Here is a 27,510-nt window from a genome sequence, read left to right as displayed (position 1 = left end):
GCCTACTGTAACGTTGTAGTTAATGTGTAGAGCTAGTGTTGGTGCTACCTCCTGGGAAACGGTCTAACGTTAGGCTATTATAACGTTATATGAACTCATCACTTTATTCCTGTCACACTTAGCCTAATGTAGAGAGTAATACGACTTATCAAATCCTTGAACTTCCCTGTCAATATAAGTTATTTGGATCACCTAGCGCTGCAGATGTGTACAGAAGTGAGAAGCTGAAACGATTACATCTGTTTTCCGGTTCGAACGCTGAGCGCTCCGCATAACCCCTATTAGACCTTTGGTTCAAGAGAATTTTGAAGGTTTTCCCAAGTACAGGAAAATCCATCATAGCGGACCTTATGGGTCCTTAGGCTTTTTTGTTGCTCATGAAAAATGAGGCATGCACACCAAGTTTCAGAAGAATTGGAGCAATGGGGTGGAAATGCCATCACTTTACATTTACATTTATGCATTTAGCAGACGCTTTTATCCAAAGCGACTTCCAAGAGAGAGCTTTACAAAAGAGCATAGGTCACTGAATATAACAACGAGGTAGTCCCAAACATTGCAAGCAGCCAAAACATGAAGCATACATTGTGAAAAAACTAAACAAGTGCCAAAAGGGAAGACCCATAAGAGCATGCAGTTATACAAGTTACAAATTAAAACAACATGAACCACAAAAAAGTGCAGGACTGTACCTGTAGAACTTTGAAAATTTGACTTTTGGGCGTGGCCTGTGGCGCCCCCTATGGTCTGATGTGGCCCATATTTGGTCTGGGGGTACCTACTTTGATGTAATATCAATATGCCAAATTAGAAAATGTATGACAAGGGACTTTTTGAGATATTGGGGCGCGAGGAGAAGAAAAATAAGAATAAGAATACCAACAATAACAATAGGTTCCCTCCTACCGGAAGAACCCTAATAACAATAATAATAATAATAAAACTAACAAAAACAATAGGTTTCCTCCTACCGGAGGAACCCTAATAATAATAATAAAACTAACAAAAACAATAGGTTTCCTTCTCCCGGAGAAACCCTAATTAAAAGGGAGCAGAAATTGTCTACTGCTTGTTTATTGAATACTGACATCTACACATCTATTGACAGACAATTTTTGTCTGTTAGAGTCTGCTAGAGGTCTGCTAGAGGTTAGCAGATGGCTATCTATCTCTAGTTCTTGGTAGCACTTTAACGCATTCTTTTTTTACAGCATAAAGTGATAAGAGTAAGATGTTTGTAACATCAGCAGTGGGTCAATGCCTGTGTACTAGTATTAACAACAATACATTGAGCTAACTTGAACGATTCTGCCCTCTCCAGTCAAAGACTCTTAGGGAACGATGGCTGATGGACGTGGTGCAACCGGAGCAAGAAGAGGTGAAAAATATGCTGCACCTGGATGAGACAAGGGTCAAGGAGCTTGAGGAGGGCATCATTAGGTATGGCACTAGAGAATGCATTTGGTGATAATAATTTTGAGGTATACCCTTAGGACACGCAAACCCCTCCACCGCGGTAAGGTGGTGACTCAGGGAGGGGGAGTTTGCGTGTCCTAGTGATCCTGGAAGCTATGTTGTCGGGGGCTTTATGCCCCTGGTAGGGTCCCCCAAGGCAAACAGGTTCCAGCCGAAGGACCAGACAAAGCGTGGCTCAAAAAAAACGACCATGAAGAAAACAAACAATGGTTCCCAGTTTCCCGGAATCGAGCCAGGCCCGGGGGTGGGGCTCGATGGCGAGCGCCTGGTGGAAGGCCAAAGAGACAACGTGGGACCCCCTTCCAGTGGGCTCACCATCCGCAGGAAGGGTCATGGGGGTTGGGTGCAGTGTGAGATGGGTGGCGGCCAAAGGCGAGGGCCTTGGCGGTCCGATCCTCGGCTGCAGAAGCTAGCTCTAGGGACGTGTAACGCACCTCGCTGGCGGGAAAGGAGCCTGGGCTGGTGCGCGAGGTAGAGAGGTTCCGGCTAGATATAGTCGGCCTCGCCTCAACGCACAGCATCGGCTCCGGAACCAGTCTCCTTGAGAAGGGCTGGACTCATTTCCACTCTGGAGTTGCCCTCGGTGAGAGGCGTTGAGCTGGGGTGGGAATACTTGTTTCTCCTCGGTTCGGCGCCTATACGTTGGGGTTCACCCCGGTGGACGAGAGGGTAGCCTCCCTCCGCCTTCGGGTGGGAGGACAGGTCCTCACTGTTGTTGCTGGAAAGCGCTCCCACATTGCTTAAAACTAGAGAGGGGTACAAATAATGATGACAGTGCTTATCAACAATAACGAGTGCACCTGACTACTGTAAGTAGGGGTTAAAGTGAAAAGAAATCCTGAGCCAGAACCTTTTGGGGGGAGAAAAGAAACTGCACAGACAGACTTATCTTCAATGGCACCATTTATTTTCAAGTATTACGGCTGTATGTAGAACATTTCTACACAGGGTGACCAGTGGCTGTGAAATTGTGAATGACAAGTCATGTTCCGCAATAAATGTGCACAAACATATTTTTTTGGCGCAGACACGGTCAGTCATAGACGGTGTGACAGCTGTAACAGTGGCTCCCGGCAACCTCGTGGTAAGTTTGAGTGCACGGGCAGCGGCTCTATGACCGGGGTCTAACTCATGACGAGTAAGCACTTTCTTACCGCTGCTGGCATATAGTAGCTTCCTCAAGCAAAACGTAAAAGAAATAAGCACCAGGCTCTCTCAGTTTCTGGCAACAACTGCCAAAAGGCTCGCTGCCCAGTGCCATTTTTTTTTGAGTCTTTTATCGATGGGTAGGACATCATCCCCAGGCTTCATGAACTTGCGCTCAATATTTTAATTTTTTATGTGCAATTTCAACAATGTCAAATACATTTGAGTTTACAAGAAACACAGAGTACATAAAAAAAAAACTTTACATTAAGAGTAAACATGTATCAATATAAATTAAATTGACCAAAATTAACGCTAGGGAACATAAAAGTTTATATAAATATATTTAAATTACTACAGATTGTTATGAACTTGCGCACCATGCTTTCACCGACAACGCTTCTTGACGTATGGATCTCAATCACACTGTGTTGCCAGGACAAGCCCTGCTCTGCTTCTGATAGGCTTGTAATGTTGGTTAGAGGTACATTCCTCTCATATGATTGGTAGGTGGAATCAATTGTCTCTAAAATATTAAACCGCATGCAAGTTCCCAAATTATTTTTTTCCTCACGGCCGCACGCCGGACATCCGGCACGGTGCCGGAATACTTTAAGCCCTGTGTAAGTGGTGTTAATTTTGCAAAAATTGGGTATTCAGATTACGTTAACACTCTTTATGGATAGTCTATTGCTCAAGCTATGTCCAACTTACTCTCATTCAGTCCCAAAACCCCTCAAATTTACAATAAATAATTTATGATCATAATAATTAACATTTGAGAACAAAATGCTCATTAATTCCATCACTTACTCACTGATTCCATCTCTCTCATGCCTTCCGAATGTTACTCCATCTGTTCATGATGCCATGTTTAAACCATGCATGATGCAGCTGTGCATGTGTTGTCCAGAACAATTGGCCTGCAGCCAATTGAGTCTCAAACAGCTGAGATGTCAGAAAAGCATGATTTTGCTCTTGACAGTAGGGATGGGTGGATCGATCCTTAAGTATCGATATTTTCGATACTAGCATTGTATCAAAAGGATCGATTCTCAATTTTAAATATCAATCCTACCTAGGATTTATTTTAAACAAGTGATTTTAGAATATTTGTATAATAGTAGTAGTATAGAAATGTACTTAAATAAGAAATTCAATGGAAACTATTTTTTCTTACACTGTGTCTGTGCTTATCATGAGTTCAGCAGCACGCTGCACTCTCTCACTCTCAATCAGTGAAAGCACACTCAGCGCAGATTCGAGTGCATTGCTGTGGTCATGACTGAAAGACAACGAAGCATTATCTGGAGTTATTTCACTCCAGTTAACAACGATGAAACTTCAGTTGATATTTGTCAAAAAACAATACGCCATTGTGGCAATACCACAAACGATGGCTTTCAGAAAGCATTATAAAATTACTCAAAAATTTTTTTAAAATATAAGTGTCGGTATCGATATCGACGATACTGGTCTTGAAAGTACTTGGTATCAGATCGAAAAGAAAATTATTGGTATTACCCATCCGTACTTGACAGGACGAGGCAGCAGCCAAACAAGGCTTTAGCTTATGTTATATCGACATTCGCCTTATGTCGCCTTATTCGCCATATTCGCCAACAACGAAATAAAAAAAAAATACTAACAAGTTGTATGTAATGGGAGTAACATTTTATTTGAAACCATTAGATTACATTTTAGTCTATGAAATTATTTTAAATCTGCATACAATACAGTTTGAACATTTACAATTTGAATAAAAAATTAATAAATTCTGATTCTATTTGACCTGGCACTAATATTTCTCCAAACTGTCATTTAGAAAAGCACATCATACGAAGTAGTTTGTGAAACTGTAGGAAGTTTTACATGGACATACGTTCTTTACACAGACTAAATCCTCTACATTTAACTCCAGTTATCTACACCGACACTTAACTATTTTACCAGCCAGATTATTTGGTTAATAATACACTGAGGGGCCTCATGTACTAACGCTTTTGCGCCCACTTCAGGCGTATTTGTTTCGCAACGTGCGTGTAAAAGCATGGCGAGATATGTACAAACATGCCGCACTGAGGTAAAAAAATACGTTTTTTTCGGTCATCCGTGTGCATTCGTGGCAGGGTCAAGGGGAAAGTGGGAGTTTCCCATAAAGAGATGGGAGGGGATGCGTAAAGTGCGCCTTATTATTATTCCGCGGCATGTACAAAAAACGTCTGTGAAAGTGCGCCTCTTAAAAGTAGGAGTAAACCAGGATGCGGGTTTCCTCTCCTATGCCTCCTAGTGAAATGGCAGCAGTAATCTGAGCAAGACAAATACATAGGCCAGGGACGAGCTGAAAGGATTTTTGCCACAAGGATCACACTTTTTTAGTTGCATGAACACAAAATCATTACGTGTTACAGATTAAGAAGCCATGCAATATTACAGTTACTGGAATGTGTAATTTTGGTCCAGAAGGCATTTTTTTGTGTCTGTGTGGAATTCCGGCCTTGTATAATATTTAAATTCACTGTTACCATATGAACAAGCACATCCATTTCGTTATCACTAAATATTTGTTTTCGCTGTTTTGACATTGGTGGCTGATCCATGATAGAAAGAGAGGAGGCCCATTCAATTGCGCGTTTAAATGCTATTAATTTACGATATAGTAGGCGGAGAAAGGCGCTGATTACCCGTTAACTGCAGGTTTGGTAAATTCGACGTAAACTGAAGTATCACAGTGTGTGCTTTCTGCGGGTTGGCCATGGAGATGATAAAGTTACATTTGCAAATGTACGTACATGAGGTCCAGAGACTAATGTCATCTTAACACTGCATCTTATTAAACAATGTCCTCTACACAGGTCAGTATGTGATATCTTCCAAGGGTATCTTGCCACTCACATAAGGGTTCCTGTTCAGTAATAAAAGTCTATGTTCATGGAGCTGGTAAGTGGTTCTGAGTGGCTCATTTTGGTAGTTTCTAGAAAGCAGGGCCAGCACAGAATATATATAGATGTTATTAAAGCTGTACATGTTGGGAAAATCCTTCCCAAATAAATGTATGTATTGATCCTGTGTGGTTTCACAAAAAATGCTCTTCGTTTTGTAGACTGAAGCAGGAATTGGAGGAACTGGAGTTTGGTGGTTCTGCAACCTCAACTCAAGATATCATGTCAGATGAAACACCAGAAGAGGACATCAAGACGACATTTACAAAAGTGAGCCACCACTCTATCTTACTCCCGAGGCCAACAGGCCACATAACTGTACATACACATACATCGGGCCATTTCAACTTGTGCACACACACATAGTATGATATACAACAACAGGTCTTGGAGAAAACCAAAACACACTCTAAAATATGGACCAATAAGAAATCACAGCCACTGATTGGGCTCCGCGAGTGCCTAAAATTGCTATGGGCACAGTGTTGCAAAGTTGTCAACAAAGTTAGCAAAAAGGAAGGGAGGTCATATCTCAGAAAATCTTTCATACATTGACACCAAAATTTGGTACAGGGACCCAGGATCCTGTTCTTAAGGGGTCCACAAAAGGTTGTGTCATTTGACCTCTAGGGGGCGCTGCAATAAGCAAAATTGTGTTTTGGCCTCTAATTGTTGATGTTTTTGCCTTAAGAGATTCCTTTGTGTCGTGATATCTTTATTTTAAATAAGTATGCATACTTATTATTTATGAAGATGGCATAGATTGAAAAGCATACATTTCTTACTGCTCATTTACACTTCAAAATACTGAGTGAAGTGTGAATAAAACAAGGTTCTGTTGTCATTTCTCTAAGTGCAAGAGGGAATAGGCGATGTTGCAGCCTCACATAGTTGAAACAGTTACATCAAAATGAAGAAATTGGGCAATCGTGTGTGAGAAACAGTAATGAAAACAAAAGGTATTTAGCTAACTGGCTAGTATGGGCTAACTTGCTACTTTATTTCTGTGGACAACACTAGTAGGTAGGCTTAGTATAGCTACTACAGCCTAGTAGTAGTATTGTATTTTTGCCACGCTTCCTGCGATAACACCAGCCTGGGCTGTGTTTTTTGTCAGCTGTAGAAATATGCAGTATGCAAAATGGTGTTCACTTCACTTATGTACTGAGCCAGACTTGTATTATTTAACTTACTGTAATATGATCCTAAACCGTGCAACTATTCTGTAACAGTGCTGCTACAGATCAGAGGAAGAGCGACGCACCACACAAACTTGAGTATAAATACATTATTTAATGTGACATTACTTGTACATGTAAGTCTTAAATTGGTTAAATGTGTGATGCGCTTGTCGATCAGTCCTCCAACACCATGGCACGATACTTGCTGAGCAACTGCACAAACACAAGGATACAGGTAGCTAATATGGGAGATGAAAAAAACGGAGAAGGGTCCCCATTGCATTGATATTATGGTTAATGTAAAATGAGTGTCCTTAAGGTGAATTAGGCTGATCTAAATGTCATCCTCAGAGAGGTCAGAACAGGAGCAGACAACTATATTTAAATCAGGTGGGAGAGAAGCATGCTCACCACATGGGTTGTGCCAGGCCAAGGGATGGCATGGCTTGATAGGAAAGAAATCAGACACCATAGGCCCTAGTAGGTTACCAAATTAGGACTTATAAGACGCAGCCCCCTTATTAAATGTCACCTAGGCCCACTTGGCATTAAATATTGACAGGAGCCAGAGAGGAAAGCTAACGGATGACACTTGTTGATGTTGCAACACATTTAAGTATAGGAAAGGGTCAGGCTGCAGAAGAGTATAAAGGGAGACTGTTTATTTTGTAATGTTGGGCTTCTCAGCGCGAGAGTGTCCAGTGATTGTGTGTAACCTCTGAAGTGATACCAATAAAGCCACTTGTACCTGACTTGACCAACGGCTCTGTCCTACTTCTCACAACCCGGTAGACCTGCAGGAGTTGTCTACCACACTAACAAAGCTAAATAAGTATTTAGCTAAATAAGTATTTAGCTGCTGTGCTCCATGACGCTGGGTTGTGTGCATACATCTACTGATGCCTAATCTGGACACATCTTCAGTGATGTTCCTGGAATCATTGGACATTTCGGGTCTTTCAACATCATACGCCCTCCTCCAGCTGACCCAGCCGGGGCTGATCAGACCCCAGCTTGTGTCCAGATGGTTAGCTAGCTACCATGACTCCATTGCTCCCCTCTTTTGAGCCACAGCCATCTTGAAGCTCTCTGTGGTGGTACTGCAGATGGCTCTCCTCTTTCTCTCTCCCTCGATGCCTAAACTACAGAAGGCTCTGGCCAAGGAACAGGCTGCAAATCCTCTGCATCCAACCTCCACAGGGAAACAACTTGCTCTCCAACCATCCTGCTGACAGTCACTGACCAGTCCTGCGTACTTGGAGAGCTTCCTCTCAAAGGCTTCTTCCAAGCGATCTTCCCAGGGGACTGTCAGCTCCAGCAGCACTGCTTGCTTGGTGGATTCAGACAGGACAATGTCTGGTTGCAGGGTGGTGACTGCAATATGGCTGGGGAACTTCAGCTGATGTTCCAGGTCCAGGTCCACCAACAACTGCCAGTCTCTTGCAGACGTCAGGATGCCTGCAGATGTTCTTCTGTTAGGAGTTGGCTTGTCCCCAGCTCTGACAAAGGCGATGGTTTTCTGGGAGGGTCGTAACTGCTTTGCCCACGCCAGTCCTGCGTTGATGGCTTCAGCAATGGTCTTGAGGACTTGGTCATGCCTCCACCTGTACCGACCATCTCCAAGTGGGAAAAGAAAAGGCTCAAGGCGCACTTGTTCCGGGAGTACAACGGTACTTAGGAATGGTTTGCTGGTCCCAATGTTAGTTTCCTCAAGGATCACAATGACTCTTGCTTATAGCCTTGTTGCTCTTGTTGGTTAGTGGTAACTGATTTAAATTGTTGTACTCACTGTTTTACTGTTGCCTGCTTTTCTACAGGTACACTTGCACTTAGCGATTCATGTTGTTTAATTGAAACTTGTTTAACTACATGTTCTTATGGTTCTTCCCTTTGGCACTTATTTTGGTTGTTCATAATATGTGCTTCATGTTTTGGCTACCCGCAATGTTTTGGGGGCTATCTTGTTGTTATTATCAGTGATCTATGCACTTTCTAAAGCTCTCTCTTGGAAGTCGCTTTGGATAAAAGAGTCTGCTAAATGAATACATTTAAATGTAATGTAAGTGCCCTTGTACAGCAACTGAGGATGTGTTCCAGGGTTCCTCGCTTGGAACAGTATACAGGGACTCAAGTGATCACTGTGGAACACAGTGGGCATGCTGGTGTCTCTGTTATGCCCCATGTGTGCAGATTTGAGGGGCTTGGAAGCAGGTCATACACTGCCTGGATGAGGAATTTGATGCGGTGTGGCTCGGCTTTCCAAAGCTCAGCCCAGATCACTTTCCTTTAAACCGCATTCTCCCATCTCGTCCAAGCTCCCTGTTGCTTCATTAACTGCCTTGCAGGTTCTCGTCTCCTCCACTGCTGCTCTCACCTCCGCCTGAACAAGTCTTCGCCCTTCCTTCCCCCTAGTGTTCATTTGGGGAGTTGGAAAGGATCCTAGCCCTGCTCGACCTTGTGTGACCACTCCCACCAGGCTCCTGTGACACAGCCTTGCATCTGCCTCTTGAACCGCTTCCTCTGCCCTCCATTTCCTACCAGTCCTCACTTGGATCCCTGCTTTAGCCACCTTCGGATCACTTGAGTCCCTGTACTGAACCACTTCTCTGGCTGTAGTTAACTTGAATTCCTCCTCCAAGGATTTGAAAGGCAGTTGCAGTTTGTTGTGTTCCCGTAGAGTGCAATGCTGCTCAGGCTCCTTGGTAATCCAAGCCATCTACGGAGGTGGTTGCTAACCCTCCTCTCTAAGGTCTCAACTGTTGAGACCGCATAAACAAGGAGGGGGCACAGGATCCTGGGAAGAATGCCAGGTTGGTAGACCCAGGCTTTAAACTTCCCAGGTAGGCCTGACTTGTCCACGGATTTCACCCAGCCATCCAACTGAGGGCCTCATGTACTAACGCTTTTGCGCCCACTTCAGGCGTATTTGTTTCGCAATTTACGAGTAAAAGCATGGCGAGGTATGTACAAACATGCCGCACTGACGGAAAAGCGCAGACTGCCTGTCGCGGGAACTGAAAATGGCAAATTGCGCTTTTCCGAGTCATGCATATGCATTCATGGGAGGGTCAAGGGGAAAGTGGGAGTTCCCATAAAGAGATGGGAGGAGATGCGTAAAGTGCGCCTAATTATGTATTCCGTGGTAAGGACAGAAACCGCCCATGAAAGCGTGCTTCCATTTTGCGGTGAAAATGGTCATTTAAAAGCTGGCGTAAACCAGTATGCGTATATGCCTCCTACATTTACATTTACATTACATTTATTCATTTAGCAGACGCATTTAGCAGACACTCCTGCTGAAATGGCAGCCGTAACCCGAGCAAGACAAAGACATAGGCCTAAGGATTTTTGCCACAAGGATCACACATTTTGTGTTAAGTGAACACAAAATCATTACGCGTTACAGATTAAGCAGCCATTCAATATAGTTACTGGAAGAAATCAAAGATTACATAGAATCTCCGACTCAGCGTTCACATTCCATTCCAGCAGTTGTTAAACTCCTCGCTACATTACAAATATTGGCATCAGGATCATTTCAAACAGTGATCGCTGTTTTGACTTTGGTGGCTGATCCATGATAGAAAGAGAGAAGGAGGCCCATTCAATTGCGTGTTTAAATGCTCGCAATATAAGGTATAGTGGGCGGAGAAAGGCGCTGTTTACCCGATAACCTGCAGGTTTAGTAAATACGACGTTAACTGAAGTATCACAGCGTGCATAATCTGCGGGTTGCCCATGGCGCTAATAATGCTACGTTTGCGAATGTACGTACATGAGGCCCTCAGTGCAGGTCGACTGGATAGACGTTGTGTCTCTCAGAGAGCAGTCAAAAAACTTGCCCAAGCTCTTGACTGGCTCCTCTGTGATAGTTGGAATGGCTGTGCCGGTGATGTTAAACCGGAACTTGTCCTCCACCTTCCCTTTCGTCAGCACCATTGATCTGGATTTGGTGGGTTTGAAACATATCCGGTATTCGGGCGCACTCCACCAGCTTTTCACGTCCCTTCAGAATCCACCAGCAGCATGGGTCTGATTCTGGCGTGACTGTGAGGTCATTCATCAATGCCCTTATGGATGGTTGCCGTTGTCCGGAATTAGTGCGGGGCCCTCTGCACTCTGGCTCTGCAGACTTAGTGAGCATGTTCATGGCTAGGGAGAACAATGTCACAGAGATAGTAAACCCTGTGGTGATACTGATCTCCACCTTGTGCCAACTGGATGTTATTGCTCCTGAAGAGACCCTCATCCTGAAATTGTTGTAATAACCAGCGATAAGGTCTCTACACCTGCTGGGTACATGATGTTTCTTCAAAGTGAGCTGAAACAGCTTGTGTGGAATGGAACCGAATGCATTTGCTTGGTCAAGCCACAACACTGACAGGTTGCCCTTGGTCTCTCTGGCCTCCAAAATGAGCAGTGTCAGCACACCGGTATGCTCCAGACCTCCAAACCTGACATTCCTGAAATGTTGCCTTTCGGGAGAGATGTGTCGATGTAGGTGATCTAGGTGCCTTGCTTTGTGGACAACCTCCCTTAATTCCTTTAGCTGCAGCTCAGACATGTCAAACTGCACTTCTGGTTCAGGGGGTTATATGAGGTTGTTACACTCTCCCAACTCCTGCTCTCTTGCGGGGTCGCTGTACGTCTGCTTCAGACGCTGGTCTATGTCTTCCTGCGAGGAGGCCAGTTTGCCACTGCGCTTCTGCCCCAGCAAATCCTTAGTGAACTTGAAGGGGTAAGTAGACCCCGTGAGACTGCTAACCAGAAGAACGAAGGGGAGCCCACTTGTCTAGCAGATTAAGACATCTTCGTAGGTACCTATAGCGAAAAGTAGCCTCACTTTCCTAGACTTTTAGCTATCATACTAATGCTGAGGGCTCGCTGATATCACTGTCTGTCGTACTGGCACGTCGTATCCACGGTTGCCATATCCGTGGCTTTCTGGACAAATTGGGCTACTTTAAAACAATGTCGAGGGTGATAATGTAATGGTTGCAGGTTTTTGGGCTACATCTAAATCTCACTGCAGCCGCTGCATTTCTGTCCCGTGGTGGCCTGCGTTGGGAGAGCTGGATGGACAGCCATAGACTCATATACAGTAGACACAGCAAGCCTGCTCTTTAAAGATGGCGTCCCCATTCATTTCTATGAAAAGTGCTCAGTGGCGCAGAGAGGCAAGCGACAGAGCAAAATGGACCGTGCCATCTTTCCAGACCGAATCGTCCGGTCTTGCGCAGAAGCTTGTTCCTAGCTACGAAACTTGCGCACGCTTGCCACTAGGTGTACACGTCATACTTTGCGACAACCAGTTGTGAGCGTGTGAGCTAAGGCATTGCAGTGGCGTTAAAAAACAGGCAGAATGTGGTAAAAGTCCAATCAAGATGCAGATACAACATGTGAACTTAACCAAAATTAATGCTATTAGTACTGTAGTATTCCGTTCACTTGGTTTTTAGAAATATGACTACTTTAGATGGAACATACGTTCCACATATGACTCACCAAATATACGTTGTTCTTTTTGCTTTGTGTTTTGGTATTAAGTATTGTGTCGGATTAAAGAAACTGTAAACTGTAACATTGTCTCTGTAGTGCCAAAATTGAGGCCAAAGTTAATGTTTGAAATAATTATTAAAAAAAGAATAAATACCTGAGATAACATAGTGTGTGCCTTGCTGACGAAAGCACACCCAATACATGTTTGTATCATAACATGTCTATGATGTTCATGCTTTTGACTGGGGACCACGACGTGATCATTGTCAGCCAACAATAGAATGTTGATAATGTCAGGCTATGCATTCATAGACCAACTGTAGTCTAACCCGCAACATGTTACATCCTTTACAACAAATTATATTTCGCTGAATCATTGAAGGGCGAGACAACAAACGTTCAATGAAATTGTCACCGACTATCAACATGGAAATAAATGACAGATTGACAAAGGCCAGTTCAGTTTCCAGCCTTGGCTTGGCTGTGTGCAAGAAGCACCATTTAGCGATCATTAAATGTCAGTAACAACGTCCCTGTCTGAAAACTCAGGGGTCAATTGACCCCCATCCATGCTATAAGTAGGGAAAGCCGGCTGCACCGTGATGCAAATCAAATCACACCATGCATCATGGGCCCACTCAACTGGAAGCATAGCTGAACAAGCATAAACAAATTGAGTATTTACTGATATTAAATGTAGTTTATTATTATTGGTGGGCCGTTATCGGCGTTAACGTGAGACTCTTATAGGGCGATAAAAAAATATCGCCGTTAATCTATTAACAAAGTTGGGTTGGGAGCTGGGTCTATACTACCCAAGCTATGATGACTTTCACCTTGATATTTTAGCGCGGATGTATACCTAGCCGAATTGCACTGTAGGGGGCGAGAACGAGTCTTCAAACTTGTGTGTATGCCTTGTGTATGAAACTACCACATCAAACGTGACGTGCTAACATGGATGCAGCTATGAAGCCGCCAGGTTTGCTTCAGGGAAAATGTATTTTTAAGAAGCTTCCCAATGGCAACCTCGACAAGACTTAGGTTGTTTGCGATGAGGAATTAGTGTACTGTAAGAGTTCTTCCAGTCTCAAATACCACCTAAACGCAAATCATCCCTTAGCTAATGCGGAAGATACCGGGCCAAGCACTGATGTAGCGCAGGGGAAGAGTCGTCGTCAAACTACTGTTTGAGTGCAACCGAGGCAAGCCCGTCAGCACAGCTCACAGCCAAGATAACTAGATTAATCTAGATTAATTCCAAGATGAGACAGTGAGATTAATTTAGATTTAAAAAAATAGTCTATACCCACCAATGTTCCCTAAAAAAAAAATCCGCACTGAGCAAATAGAAATATGTCTGAGCGCAAACCTCAGTACTCCGAGCAAAGTTTGCAGAGAACTCCGCTAGCTTCTTCGTAGCTAAATATATCAGATAGCTTCACCAGCCTACCTGGACCATCGCTTGTGTCCGTTTGAACAATTTCATCAAGCCATTTCTGTTTAAATGTAAAATTGCCCCTTTTTTGGGGCGCCTGTAACAAGGGCGTAGGTTTGGTCTCAGCTTTGGTAGGGACAGTTTTTTTAAACGTAGGTAATTGGTTCAGGTATTATAGAGCTGTACTAGGCCTACATAATCTGTACTGGACTTCTGAGCAATTAAATCTTATGTGATGCATACATTTGGGCATCCCAATTTATAGCACCTTTTTACTATCTACAAGTATAAGTGTGAATAATAACATTCATGGGTAACATTGTCTAAAAATCCCTATAAAACTGCAATTTAATGCAATCTTTACCAAAATTGACAATTCAACTTCTCACCTGAGCCCCTGATGCTGATTCATCACCAACCTGCTCTCTACATCTGTATCTTCAGGGTGCTGTTTTTCCTGCACAGTAATTCATCAATTTAATACAGACGCTAACCAGGCTTAGTTGATTGCTGACATTGGTCGAGATTACAGGGATAGGCATATCCAAGGGATCATAAAGGCCTACTTATTACCAGTTAATATTACTTTTGAGTTGCTAGCCTGCTGGTACTAGGCTAAACTAGCACTGTCCCATTATGTGGGTAGGTTAGCTTTATCCTTCTGACTTCAACAAGACAAGCCGCTGCTAACACACTGGTCGAAAGATGGCAGACGCTAGGGATAGATTGAATACAAGTAAAAGTTACATGCTCCACTAGCTCCACTAACAACTTTCAAAACATGTTTTCCATGGTAGAATGGGTGTCGATGTAAGGCCAGCAGGTTTGCACTGTGTGCGTATTTTCCTACTAACTAACAATGACCTCCTTGCTAGCTACTTACTCTCTGGGTGGTGTAAAGACTTCTGATATCTCTCTTATTTTTGGGTGACATTTTCCTATCTATAAAGCACACAAGGGTCAAAAATATCAATGCTGAGACCAAACGAAATACTAATATGAGGCTTTATTATTTCCTGGCGTACTGACAGCTCTCTTTCTGCAAGTAAGTCACGATTCACGAAGTGTTTCTGACTCTGCCTGCCACTTCAGCCAATTGAATGACATTGTTTTGTCTCGCAGGCTCGAGGGCGCATTGGTTAACTTGGAAATGTATTTTTCACTTTTCTGGGCAACGAATATAGTAAAGATAAAAATACGAATGAGTTTTGCAAATATAATGTGATTTTTATAAAAAAAATAAAAAAAGATTAACAAAATATTGGTGGGGACAATTGTATCTTTCCCAAACTTTGGTCGTGACTAGTCCCTATGGACCCTACGCAAACCTACGCTTTTCGCCTATGAAGGTAACATTTAAGATTTTCGTTGCCAGTCAAAGCTTGAGCAGAGCGCCAGGGTCGTTGTTTAAAGCAGTCTTTTAACAAAAATACTGCTTTTTGTTAAAATGTAGTCTAGAGTGACATTGAAATGTATGAAGTGGGCTTCGCCGCATTTTGCCTATCAACTGAACATTTATTATAAAATAAATGTTAAAATAAAATACAGATTTTATTTTGTGCGCGGTCTGGAAAATCTAGTGCGCGGGTCCTTCAGCTGGTCTGCGCAGGCGAGCAGTTTAGAGCAGGGGTGTCAAACTCATTTTCACCGTGGGCCACATCAGCATTATGGTTGCCGTCAAAGGGCCAGTTGTAACTACGATGTAACGTCAGTAACGATGTAAAAACATGGTGTTTTTGTATTAGCTTTTGTGAACATAGGGCCTATTATGCTGCAATTGAAGTCCGCCTTTAATTCTTGGACAATCTGCTGTTTTTCTTGGAGGATATATTTGCAAATTTTTCTCAGTGTTTGGTGACAAAATGCAAGCGCGCATAGCGCAAGAGCAAAACTTTTTTTGCCCTTCATTTGAACGCAGAATAGCTTTTTGAGCTTTATGTAAAATAAACATTGCCGTTTTCTAATTGGTAAAACCTTGTCTAATGAAGGTGATGTCTTCATCATTTCTGGCTCCAAATTGTCGACAAGGGAAGCAGAAACATGCTAGCTTGGCTGAGTACTCTAACCAAGTTCGAGAGCGATACCAACTTGGGTTGAATGCCCGAGGACCTTGGCTGAAAATGCACAAGGGGTACGTTCGCAGAACCGGCTGCATTGGAATGCTGTCATTCAAACCATGCTCGCCTTCACCCAGTTAAACTTTGCGTTTAACACTGATGTGCATACACTGCTTTCTAGAGGCGGGATGTCGTCACTTTGCCGTAACACAATCGAAATGCATGGTGAGAGATGTCGTTTATGGTCAATGCACGCTGTAAAGCAGCGTAGACCTTTTTCAATAGCCCATTAAGCTTCCGCGGGCCACATAAAATGACGTGGCGGGCCACATTTGGCCCGCGGGCCTTGAGTTTGACACATGTGGCTTAGAGGGAACATTGATGCCCACCACTATTTATTATATTGAGTGACTTCAAGAGTTTAACTTTCGTAATATGCAAGAAAAGGAAAACAGTACAAACCCCCCCACAAAAATTACATATTGTGTCACATTTTTACAACAATATGTGGCACAGTGGAGAAAAGGGGCGGTTGTCGGCCAACTCATAAAAACATTTTTACAGACTCAAAGTGCAGATTGTAAGCTTTCAATTGATGTGTCAAACATTAAAATCTGAAAATAGTTAACTGAATGTTGGTAAACCTGGACAGTTCTAGCCCAGATATTTGGCTTTAAAGAATGTAGACCTTTTCACACCTTAAGAGAGCTGTGATTGTTTTGTGTTGATCATTAATTTTTGCCGACGTACAAAAGTGCATCGTAATTACATTACTCAGAAACAAAATTGTCCAAGCATAATAATAAAAATGTAATGTATCCCTTTTTTCTCCCACTCTTTGTAGGCACCAGCTAGTTCCATGAAAGGTAGGACATCTTCAGTATGCCTCATTAATATTTGTTTATTTTCATGTAGGTCATGTACAATTGCTCTTTACCCATTAAATGTTATTCTGCCTCTTTTCATAACTTGTTGCTGTAGGTGTCGTCTTATAATTCAATAGGTAGAGCGATGGCAAAACATTTTTTTTATGTTCCTTATTTGTTCTGGGGCTATTGATTTATGCACAATTTATGACCATTCACAAGTATTACTTGAAGTCTATAGCATATTAAGAAGCTCTTTTTTATGAGTTATATCAATTCAACGGTAAAGCCAAAGGACTTGTGCTAAGTAATTTCAGTGTTATTGTACACTCAAATGCTTTATCTGTATAGACTCCAAAGGTCTTTGAAAGGTAACAGTTGAAAAGGTTTTGCCTTCTATTCCATACATTTATTATGGACTTAAATTGTGGCCTGTCATCCTTAATTGGTGGCCAAGCCGCGAAGCGGCGAAGCCACCTTAAGTGTTTCTACGTATTCTTCTTATTATTATTATACATCTTCTTCTGCCATGGGAGTCTATGGCAGCCCCTAGAACCAAATGGTGAGAAGTTGTGAATTTTGGCACACTATTTGGGACCAGTCCCCTCATCAATTTCACCAAGTTTCATGTCTCCCATTCCAACCATCTAGCGCCACCAATGGGTCAAAGTTGAAGGTGTGTTTACACATTTACTTTTACTTTTTACTTTTGAACCATATGCCCCATTGTCCAAAATGAGGTATCGGTATTCGATGAGGTATTGGATTCCCTGGATCAAGACGAGTTCAACGCACTCTATGACATCATACCCAGTTCTATAGATTCTCCGCCATTTTGAATGTAAAGGAAAAGCGTTTTTTCGCTACTCCTCCTACAATTCTTGTCGAATCTTCTTCATAATTGCCACATATGATCTTCAGACCAAGCCTCACAGAAATTATCCCCTGGAGCTTTAAATTTCGTAACCGTTTGTTAGTTACACCCACATCAAATTGATGTGGCTGAATTGATGTGGCCGCCATTTTGAATATAACGTTTTTTCGCTACCTCTCCTATAAGGTTTGTCCAATCTTCACCAAATTTGGCACAGATCATCTTCAGACCAAGCCACACAAAATAAATCACATGTTTTTTTGATTATCTAAACCTTTTGACTGGAACAGCCAAACAAAGTCGTCAACCAAGCCACCATAAAAGAAGTGAGGTCATATCTCAGCACCTCTTCACTGCATTGACACCAAATTTGGTATAGGGACTAGGGGACACTGTTCTAAAGAAGTCCAAAATAGGTCATGCCATTTCACCTCTAGGTGGCGCTGCAATCAGCAAAAATTTGGCACCATTTATCTTCAGATCAAGCCTCACAAAAGAAATCACATGTTTTTTTGATTTTCTACACTTTTTGACTGGAACAGCCAATCAAAGTCATCAGCCAATCAAAGTCGTCAACCAAGCCACCATAAAAGAAGTGAGGTCATATCTCAGCACCTCTTTACTGAATTGACAACAAATTTGTTATAGGGACGAGGGACCCTGTTCTAAAGAAGTCCAAAATAGGTCATGCCATTTCACCTCTAGGTGGCGCTGCAATAGGCAAAAATTTGGCACCATTTATCTTCAGACCAAGCCTCACAAAAGACATCACATGGCGTTTTGATTTCTGCAACCGTTTGTTAGTTACAGCCAATCAAATTGAGCAAGTGATCAGGAAAAAGGGAAGTGAGGTAATATCTTAGCCAAGCTTTGATGCATTGACTCCAAACTTGGTGTATGGACTCAATGCCCTCTTATTAAGAGGTTTGAGACAGGTAGTGTCATTTGACCTCTAGGGGGCATTACAATAGGTAGGATTGTGTTTTGACCAATAACTGTTGATTTGTTTGGCGTATTTAAGTCATTCCTATGTCTCGTGATATCTTAGGAGATCCCGCGTCTGATGCATGTTAACGCGTGATACCAGACGAATTGATGAGGCCCCATTTTGAATGAATGAATAAAACTTTTTTCCTTACTCCTACACAATGTATCCAATATTCACCAGATTTGGCACAGATTATCTTCAGACCACAATCACCTTGCCATGTAAAAATATGACTGAATTACAGCTGTTTAAACTCGGGCCAAATCTGACCATGCGTGCCACAGGAGAAACGGCTTCCTTTTTGTATTCAGTAACTGTACACAGCAATTCCCAGCGCTGATAATGGCTCACTGGGATAGACTGGCTCCGTTGAAGTGCAAGGTCGTAGGTTCGAATCCAGGCAAAGTCTCAGGCTTGTCATGATACTGGTTTATCTGTTTAGTGAAGCCAGGTATGGGACAGTAGCTGTCGAGCAGTATAATCATAATGGCCACGATAATGTTTCATTCTCAGGGGATTTATACTCATGAAGAATCCGATTTATTGTGCTTTTTAGATATAGTGAATCTACATCTAGCCAGTGCATCGTATTTCTTGCATCATAACTTCTGAACAGATTTGTCATAAATCACAAGATTGGTCTCTTCTGATTCTACGTGGCATACCAAGTCGAAATATATCACATTGTCCCGTGTCCACCATTTTGGGCGTCGGCCATTTGGAATTTTCATAAAAACATACTTTTTTGAACTCCTCGTTTGCCGTTGCTCCTATTTTCATGGACATGTAATCAAATCATTTTCAGACTACAATCACCTCGATTTGTCAAAATATGACTGAATTACAACTTTTTATACTTGGTTCAAATCTGACAACGCTTCCCACAGGAAAAACGGCTTACTTTTTTTACACAGTAACTGAACACAGTAATTCCTTGCACTGAGAATAGCTCACTGGGATAAGACGGGTTCGTCTGAAGTGTAAGGTCATAGGTTCGAATCCAGCCAAAGTCATCACGCATGTCATGATACTTGTTTATCTGTTTAGTGAAGCCAGGTATGCCACAGTAGCTGTCTAACAGTATAATCATAATGGTAATGTTTCAATCTCAGGGGATCTATACTCAAGAAGAGTCAGATTTATTGTGCTTTACAGATATGTGTCCTCTAACCTCTAGGGGGGCGATCCCATGTCTGACACATGTTAACTTGTGATACCAGCCAAATTGATGCCGCCATTTTCATTAATTAATAAAACGTTTTTGTCCTACTCAAAATGTATCAAATATTCACCAACTTTTACACAGATTATCTTCAGACCACAATCACATTGACATATCAAAATAGGACTGAATTACAGCTGTTTAAACTTGGGACAAATCTGACAACCGCTTGCCACAGGAAAAATTCTTTATATTTTTACGCAGTCACTGAAATCTGATTTCCAGCACTGAGAATAGCTCACTAGGATAAATTGGTGTCCTGGCAACGTCAGAGGTTCAAATCCAGCCAAAGCTGACAAGCTTGTCATGTCTCTGAGTCTCTGTTTAGCGAGACTATAAGCCACTGCAAAGAAAGCCAGGTAAACCGCAGTCACTAGATATTGAAAGTTTCTTCTGGGTCATCTGACCTGCTTGGCCACCACATTGCTGCTTGCAGCTATATTTGTCTGTTATTTTTTTAATCAAGGCAGTTCTTGCACAAAACACTGTCTGATAAAAGTTTTGGGATATTGCACAATGTTTGGATTGTATTTTAGTTCATTCTATAATTTGGATGCTCGTCATGAGTTTCATATAAATATATGTATATATCTCAAAACATTCTGGCTTGAAAATCCAATCGTGATATGGCGGGTAATTTTATTTTGGCAGTTAGCCATGGCCCAATTTATTATAATATTATATTATATTGTAAATATATTATAAAGGATGTTACAGACGTTGTGGGTTAGACTGCAGTTGGTCTATAATTGCGTAGCTCGACATTATCAACATTCTATTTTGTCGTCTGTCAATGATCACTTCGTTGTCCCCTGTCAAAAGTAGTGGAGCAACCTGGTAAAGGGAGTTCTGGGTTACTGGGCCAGCCTGTCGGTATATTTACACACAAGGACATCATACATATATCATCATACATCAACATATCCAGTTATCCTGGCAAAACAGGCAAGTATTGCAACAATGAGGGAAGTGTAATTAGTTTGGAACTGAAAGATAGAAGGTACGCAATCTCTACTTGCTCTCCTGTTCATCCTGTTTAAAAAAAAGTTGGCTCCCTGGACAATAAATTGAACCGTGGCTGTGTATGGGCTCAAAACTAGGTCAGAAGTATACCTCAAATGTGTTCCAACCGTGTTCCACAAATATAAAACCGTTTTCGCACATGCAAATCGCTTTCAATCACATCAATCATTAGATCCGTGTTAGTGTTTACACAGTTCTGTTAAAAAAAAAAACGTTTGTAAAAAAACTATGACACGCGGTCATACAGGTTGTTAATCTATTGGACAAAAAATGTGTGAGGGAAAATCACTTCCTTGTCACGAACAACAATGGAGCAACAGCACCGTATGGTGATTGCAATACTGTCTTTAATTGTTATGATTTGGTGTTGCACAACCAAGTTTTTTGGGTTGATCGTTGGTCTTCACATCACTTACTTTTATGTACTGCTGCCTAAATATTGTAACTTTCAACACACATTGGTCCACTGTGCAATAATGACCCTTATTTCTTTCAGTATATCACTAAATAATTGAAATACCTCGCTTTTCTTGTTTCCACAAGTATCTCTGCAAAATGATCATCAACCCATATTTGCAGAAGAGCCTTCACTTCATCATTCCCCCACGTTTTCCCTCTGCTTATTTTTCTGCTAATGAGTGGCACCAACATCATTTTTCAACCAACAATGCACTACATTTTGGTTTGCTTCCTGGAATAAGTCAATGTTAAGTCAGATTACGGTTACACCTAAAGCAAACCGAACCATGGTTCACTTGGAACCGGACCGAATCCCGTCTTTTTAGGGGGACCATGGTTCGGTTGTTTGGTCCGCACCAGAGTTCGAATGCGTGTTCTAACCTGCAAACGAACCGGACTTTCAGAGAAAATGAACCATGGCCTGATTGAAAAAGACCAAACATGTCTGAAATAAAGGGTTATTATTGCACAGTGGACCAACGTCGTTTGAAAGTTAAAAAACGTAGGCAGCAATACAGAAAAGTGCGTGATTTTCTATGGAAAAGTGGTAGCCCGTCGGACGAGAAAAAATAATTTGGTTTGATGACCTGGATATAATCCTGAGTTAAAGACCAACGAGCAAGCCAAAAAACGTGGTCATAACAAGTAAAGATTATAGATTGCAATCTCAATTCGCTGCTGTTGCTCCATTGTTGTTCGTGACAAGGAAGTGGTTTTCCCTCAATCATTTTCTGTCCAATAGATTAACAACCTGTATGACCGCGTGTCATTGTTTTTTACTAACGTCATTGTATTTTTACAAACGTTGGTTCGCTTAAAACAGGACCGTGTGAACACAAACCGGACCTAATGAAAAATGCAACAAAGTAGCAAATCATCCACTGATTCGGACCAAGCAAACGGACTAATAGGTGTGAAAGCACCCTTAGTGTTGAGGTGGTTTTGATCCAAAACAGACGCACTGGAACTCAGAGTTTGATGCAAAGATTTTATTCAGACAAAAGTATAGGGTTAGTGTGCTCCCAAGAGAAGACTGGCAAGTTTTCTCTGGACATTCACTTATATATTTTCTTCCTGTTATTTGTGTCAATTTTGCTATTGGTACCTTTCTGTTGGTGATAATTTCTACGCTTTGTCAGCCAATTGGCTCCTGTACTAGAGTTTCTGATTACAGAAGCTGTACCATGTTGGCATCTCTGTCCTTACATCAATCTGACCATGGTCAGGCCTCTGACAAAGACCTAGGCCTGACCTGGCTTCGACAGCTACAGACTTGGCTTGTAGGAGTTCCAGAAGATAGGCCATAAATGTACGTCCTAATTTACGGCAAGGCCTCTGCATTCCTTTGAGTGATATATACCCATCCTCCTTTAAAACCAATGTCCCACACTTCTATTGTTCATAATCAGTCACAGCTTAGCATAAAATTTCGAATAATACAACTTAAGAGTATAATATAAGCAATAACTGAGACATTCATTTTTCAATCCTATAGTTACATAATTGTAACCCTTACGGAAAGAAAATATATTCACCAATATGTGACTTGAAATATATTGTAATATATTAGTCCTATTCCAATATATTATATATGGAAATACATGGGATAATATATTGATGATAAATATATTATACACTATAATATATATTAATGTAATATATTGCTATTCATTGCAATATATTGCAGAATATACAAATGATTGCCGTTTTCCATATATTTCAATATATGGAACATGAATATATAATATGTGTGGTTATATATCCCAAAATATATGCAATTATGGATTTATAAATAACCACCATAATGTATGCCGCTGTATATGGGAAAATGTATGGGTAATATTAGTGCTGTCAGTTGCACGCGTTATTAACGGCGTTAACGCAAACCCAAATTAACGGCGTCAATGTTTTTATCGCGCGATTAACGCTCTTTTTGACCTAGCAAACGTTGTAGTTTTTTTCACATTCTATTGCAACAACCACTGACGTTAGAAAAACTACAATACCGCACTGGATCTAGCTAGACCGGAAACAAAACAACAGGCACGCCACACACATTTGTTTGGGCTTGCGAGCCGGCTAAAGAGTAGTAGCAGAGCCCGTTTACGGATATTAGACATTCTCTGGTAGTAGGCTAACGTTACGTTTTGAGTTGATTGCCAGCGCCAGACGCCGAAATGGATGCCAATAAGATTCTGAATGGAAAGTTTACTTTTAAAAGGTTGCCAAATGGTTCCATTGACAAGACCAAAGTGATCAGTGTGTTCTGTCGTTGTGAACTGAGCTTTCATCGCAGCACGTCGTGGAGTCTAAAACACCATTTTGATGGCCAAGCACACAGTTGATGCGAATTCTCCCCCCGCTCGTCAAAGCCAGGCGATTGCAATGTTGTTTTCAATTTAAAAAAAACATTTGCACAAAGCAATCCGAACCACTTTTCCATGTTGATAAGAGCATTAAAATTTGAAAAAATAATGGATAAAAGAAATCAAGGGACATTTAGAATAGATAAAAATGTGCGATTAATTGTGATTAATCGCGAGTTAACTATGACATTAATGCGATTAATCACGATTAAATATTGTTATCGTTTGACAGCTCTAGGTAATATATGTAAAGATATAGTGTCACATGTATGCTTCATATATGGTAGAATATATTTTAAATATATGTAAAATTATATTAAAAGATATACATGAAATATATGTACACATATATTGTACAATGCATGTGTACATATGAGAACATGCCCATACAATGTACAGACATATATGGTGATATTTACATTTAGCCATTTAGCAGACGATCTTATCCATTGCGACTTACAGTAAGATACAGTAAGTACAGGCTAGTAGGGTGAATTGCCTTGCCCGAGGACACAGCTACATTTTTGGCTGCCTGGAATCGAACCAGCAACCTTCTGATTAATAGCCCGATTCCCTAACTGCTCAGCCATCTAGAAGGTATTCTAATAATGTTGTCAACTGCAGTATTTCAAATGCAATCCCGATTCAAACAGTACTATCTGCTAACTGAAAATATGCCCCCAAAAACGTAAATAAGATTGACATTTATTTAGGGGGACTTGGCTAATTCAAAAGCAGTTTGCTGGAAGCGATCATTGTCAGTATATATTTCCAATATTTTTCCATCTAATGTTACCTATATTTAAAATATATTCCACAATATATTGAACACATATCTGGTCATATATTTCATGTATATCTTTCCATATAATTAGGATTCCCCCGTCAGGAATAGGCTTTAAGGTGACACCCCCCCTAAATACTGCAAAGTTTCACCTTGAAATGTGAAAATATGACTGAATTAGAGCTGTTTGAGCTTGGACCAAATCTGACTATGCTTGCCAACGTCTTATTTTATTATTCAGTTACTGAACACGGCAAGGTCTACATCTGGGAATGGCTCAATCGGATGAGAGGTTGTGCTGACAAATGAACGGTTGCAGGTTCAACTTCAGGATTATTTATTTTTTTGACAAAAAAGTTTCTAGTCTTCTGGGTAATCCCGGTGTAACTATCTATTATGTACATTTTACAATATTTTACCATTTTGAAGGAGGAATCGCTATATTTTTTACATATATTTAAAACACATTCTACCATATATTAAACATACATGTGTCACTATATCTTTACATATACTACCAATACATTTTCCCATATGAATCGTAATACATTATGGTAGTATTTATAAATATAAAATTGCATATATTGGATAGATATATAAACACATACATTATATATTTATGTTGAATATGTTGCAATGTATTGTAAAATCTGTCGATCACCCTGGGATCTGCGACGGTGACCCCTTCATCCTCTGCAAGGAACCTTGGGGTTACCATGGATGACGAGCTCTCCCTCACGGCCCACATTGCTGCGGTCTCCCGGTCGTGTAGATTCACCCTCTACAACATCCGGAAGATCAGGAGATACCTGTCTGAGCACTCCACCCAGCTGCTAGTCCAAGCACTGGTCCTCTCCAAGTTGGACTACTGCAACTCGCTGCTCGCCGGTCTCCCAGCATGTGCAACCCGCCCTCTTCAGAGGATTCAGAACGCCTGGTCTACAATCTACCCAGACGCTCCCATGTTACCCCGCTCCTCATCTCTCTCCACTGGCTACCCATCAACGCCCGTATCAGATTCAAGACCCTGGTACTGACCTTCCGAGCAGTGAACGGGACTGCACCCGACTACATCAAGTCTCTCCTGCAGCCTTACACCCCCACCCGTCACCTACAGTCTTCTTCAGACAACCGCCCGGTGGTCCCACCGCTCGAGACCGCCCGGTCCCAACACAAGCTCTTCTCCTGCCTGGCCCCCCAATGGTGGAACCAGCTCCCCACCTCCATCAGGTACACTGACTGTCTCCCCCACCTTCAAGAAAAGGCTCAAGACGCACTTGTTCCGGGAGTACAACGGCACTTAGCTTGGTTGGACCTGATGTTAGTTTCCTCCAGGATCACAATTACTCTTATTGAGAGACTTGTTGCTCTTGTAGGTTAGTTATAACGAAATTTACTCTTGAACCCTTGTACTCGCTGTGAAATATTTTTACTGTTGATTGTTCTTCTATAGGTACAGTCTTGCACTTTTTGGGGTTCATGTTGTTTTAATTTGTAACTTGTATAACTGCATGCTCTTATGGGTCTTCCCTTTGGCACTTGTTTAGTTTTTCACAATGTATGCTTCATGTTTTGGCTGCTTGCAATGTTTGGGACTACCTCGTTGTTATGATCAGTGACCTATGCTCTTTTGTAAAGCTCTCTTGGAAGTCGCTTTGGATAAAAGCGTCTGCTAAATGCATAAATGTAAAATATAAATATTAAATCCCATATATGGAAATATATTGCATTATATATCACACAATATTTTGTAATATACGGTTATATATTTTCCTTCCGTAAGGGAACCCATCTCCATCATTTCAGCAGGGTGACATCAATTTCTTCATTCCCAGGCAGAAGACCCATAGACACAAAAATATCCTGAAAAACAGGAAAATAGTTGAGACCAGGCAACAGGTGTCTTCTTATTGCATTTGCGCCGCTCAGCATATTCAGATTTATTTTCCAATATGAAAAATAATATATAGCCTTTTGTGTTCCAATTCCATTCTGGCAATACAAAAAATATATTTTTATAAAGTCAGGCATTTAAACAGGTCAGGGGTACAAAAGGTGAGAAGGATACGGTGAACCCCCGACCCTCTAGGGGGGTCCGGGGGCATGCTCCCCCTGAAGAAAATGTATTACATTTTTGAGTTAACGCATGAATCTGGTGCACTTTGAGAGCAAAATTAAGAGGCTAGATCTATGTAGGATCTGTGCTCTTGTAAAAAAAAAAAAAAAAAAACGTTCTTTAAACCATAAAGTAGGGATGGGCAACCAATGCCTTTGGTGGTTTCTTCCAATTGTGCCGGCCCAAAGAGACAAACTATCGGCGCATTGAAAATGAACAGCGTCATCTACTGTAGCAGCCGTTTAAACTGGCTGAATGAGGCATAGTGGTTGTCTCCGACGGTAGACTACCCTACGTTATTTAATATTTTAATTAAGGCTACATGTGTTCATTTTGATCGGATATTAGTGCTCACACATTAAAATGTTGTGATACATCTGTAGGCCGTTACAATTATGTCATTTTCTCACAGTAAAAGTTAAAGAATATCTTCCGAGGTTCCCTTCTCTGGGGTGCACACCCGGGGAATCCAGACTCGCATTCACAATACGTTGATGACCAACGCTTTAACTAGCTACACCACCGAAAAAACTGTTACGTGATAATGCGGGTGGACGGTTTTTATACAATACTCTCTTTCTGTCAATTGAACTAGATTACACAGATTATTTTTGTATTCTTAACATTTGTGATATGTAGGCCTATTGTGAACTGTGGGACTTTATTTTTACAAATTATTATTACTGTTGACAATTTGTTTTCTGGGCACTGTATATATACCTATAGACCTACCTAGTCCTATCATGTTATGTTTCATTTAAATTAAATAACACAACACTCAAGTGCACAGATTTATAATCATTACAATACGGGTTTGGCTAAAAATAATGATGACTGATGGAAGAAACTCGAGCGATGCCTGGTGCTGCTTCTCTGGCAATGTGTGATTTGTGTGTAACAAGAAGTGGTGGCTTCGTTCCTTCTATGGCTCTGGTTCAGAAGAGCGGCAAAACTTCGAACCAGTTTGTGACGTTTGAAGCATTGAATGTCATCTATCACGTGGTTTCGTAATTTGATACAAGCTCCAAAACACTTTTTCGAAACTGTGGGTATTGGTTTTGCGACAAAAGCAT

General features: G+C 41.5%; 1 protein-coding gene across 9 annotated transcripts in view; it reads left to right on the top strand.

Moving 5' to 3' along the window:
- Positions 1-27,510, top strand: part of palm1a (paralemmin 1a) — a 128,834-nt gene that overhangs the window by 67,476 nt on the left and 33,848 nt on the right. For all 9 annotated transcript variants that reach the window (XM_047049740.1, XM_047049739.1, XM_047049742.1 and 6 more), the window contains 3 exons: positions 1,322-1,440; positions 5,726-5,834; positions 16,584-16,605. In XM_047049740.1, coding sequence (XP_046905696.1) covers positions 1,322-1,440; positions 5,726-5,834; positions 16,584-16,605 — 250 coding nt within the window. The remainder of the gene's footprint in view (positions 1-1,321; positions 1,441-5,725; positions 5,835-16,583; positions 16,606-27,510) is intronic.

Source organism: Hypomesus transpacificus, chromosome 26, assembly GCF_021917145.1.
Source record: "Hypomesus transpacificus isolate Combined female chromosome 26, fHypTra1, whole genome shotgun sequence".
Lineage (NCBI taxonomy): Eukaryota > Metazoa > Chordata > Actinopteri > Osmeriformes > Osmeridae > Hypomesus > Hypomesus transpacificus.
This window is presented reverse-complemented; position numbering and strand designations above follow the sequence as displayed.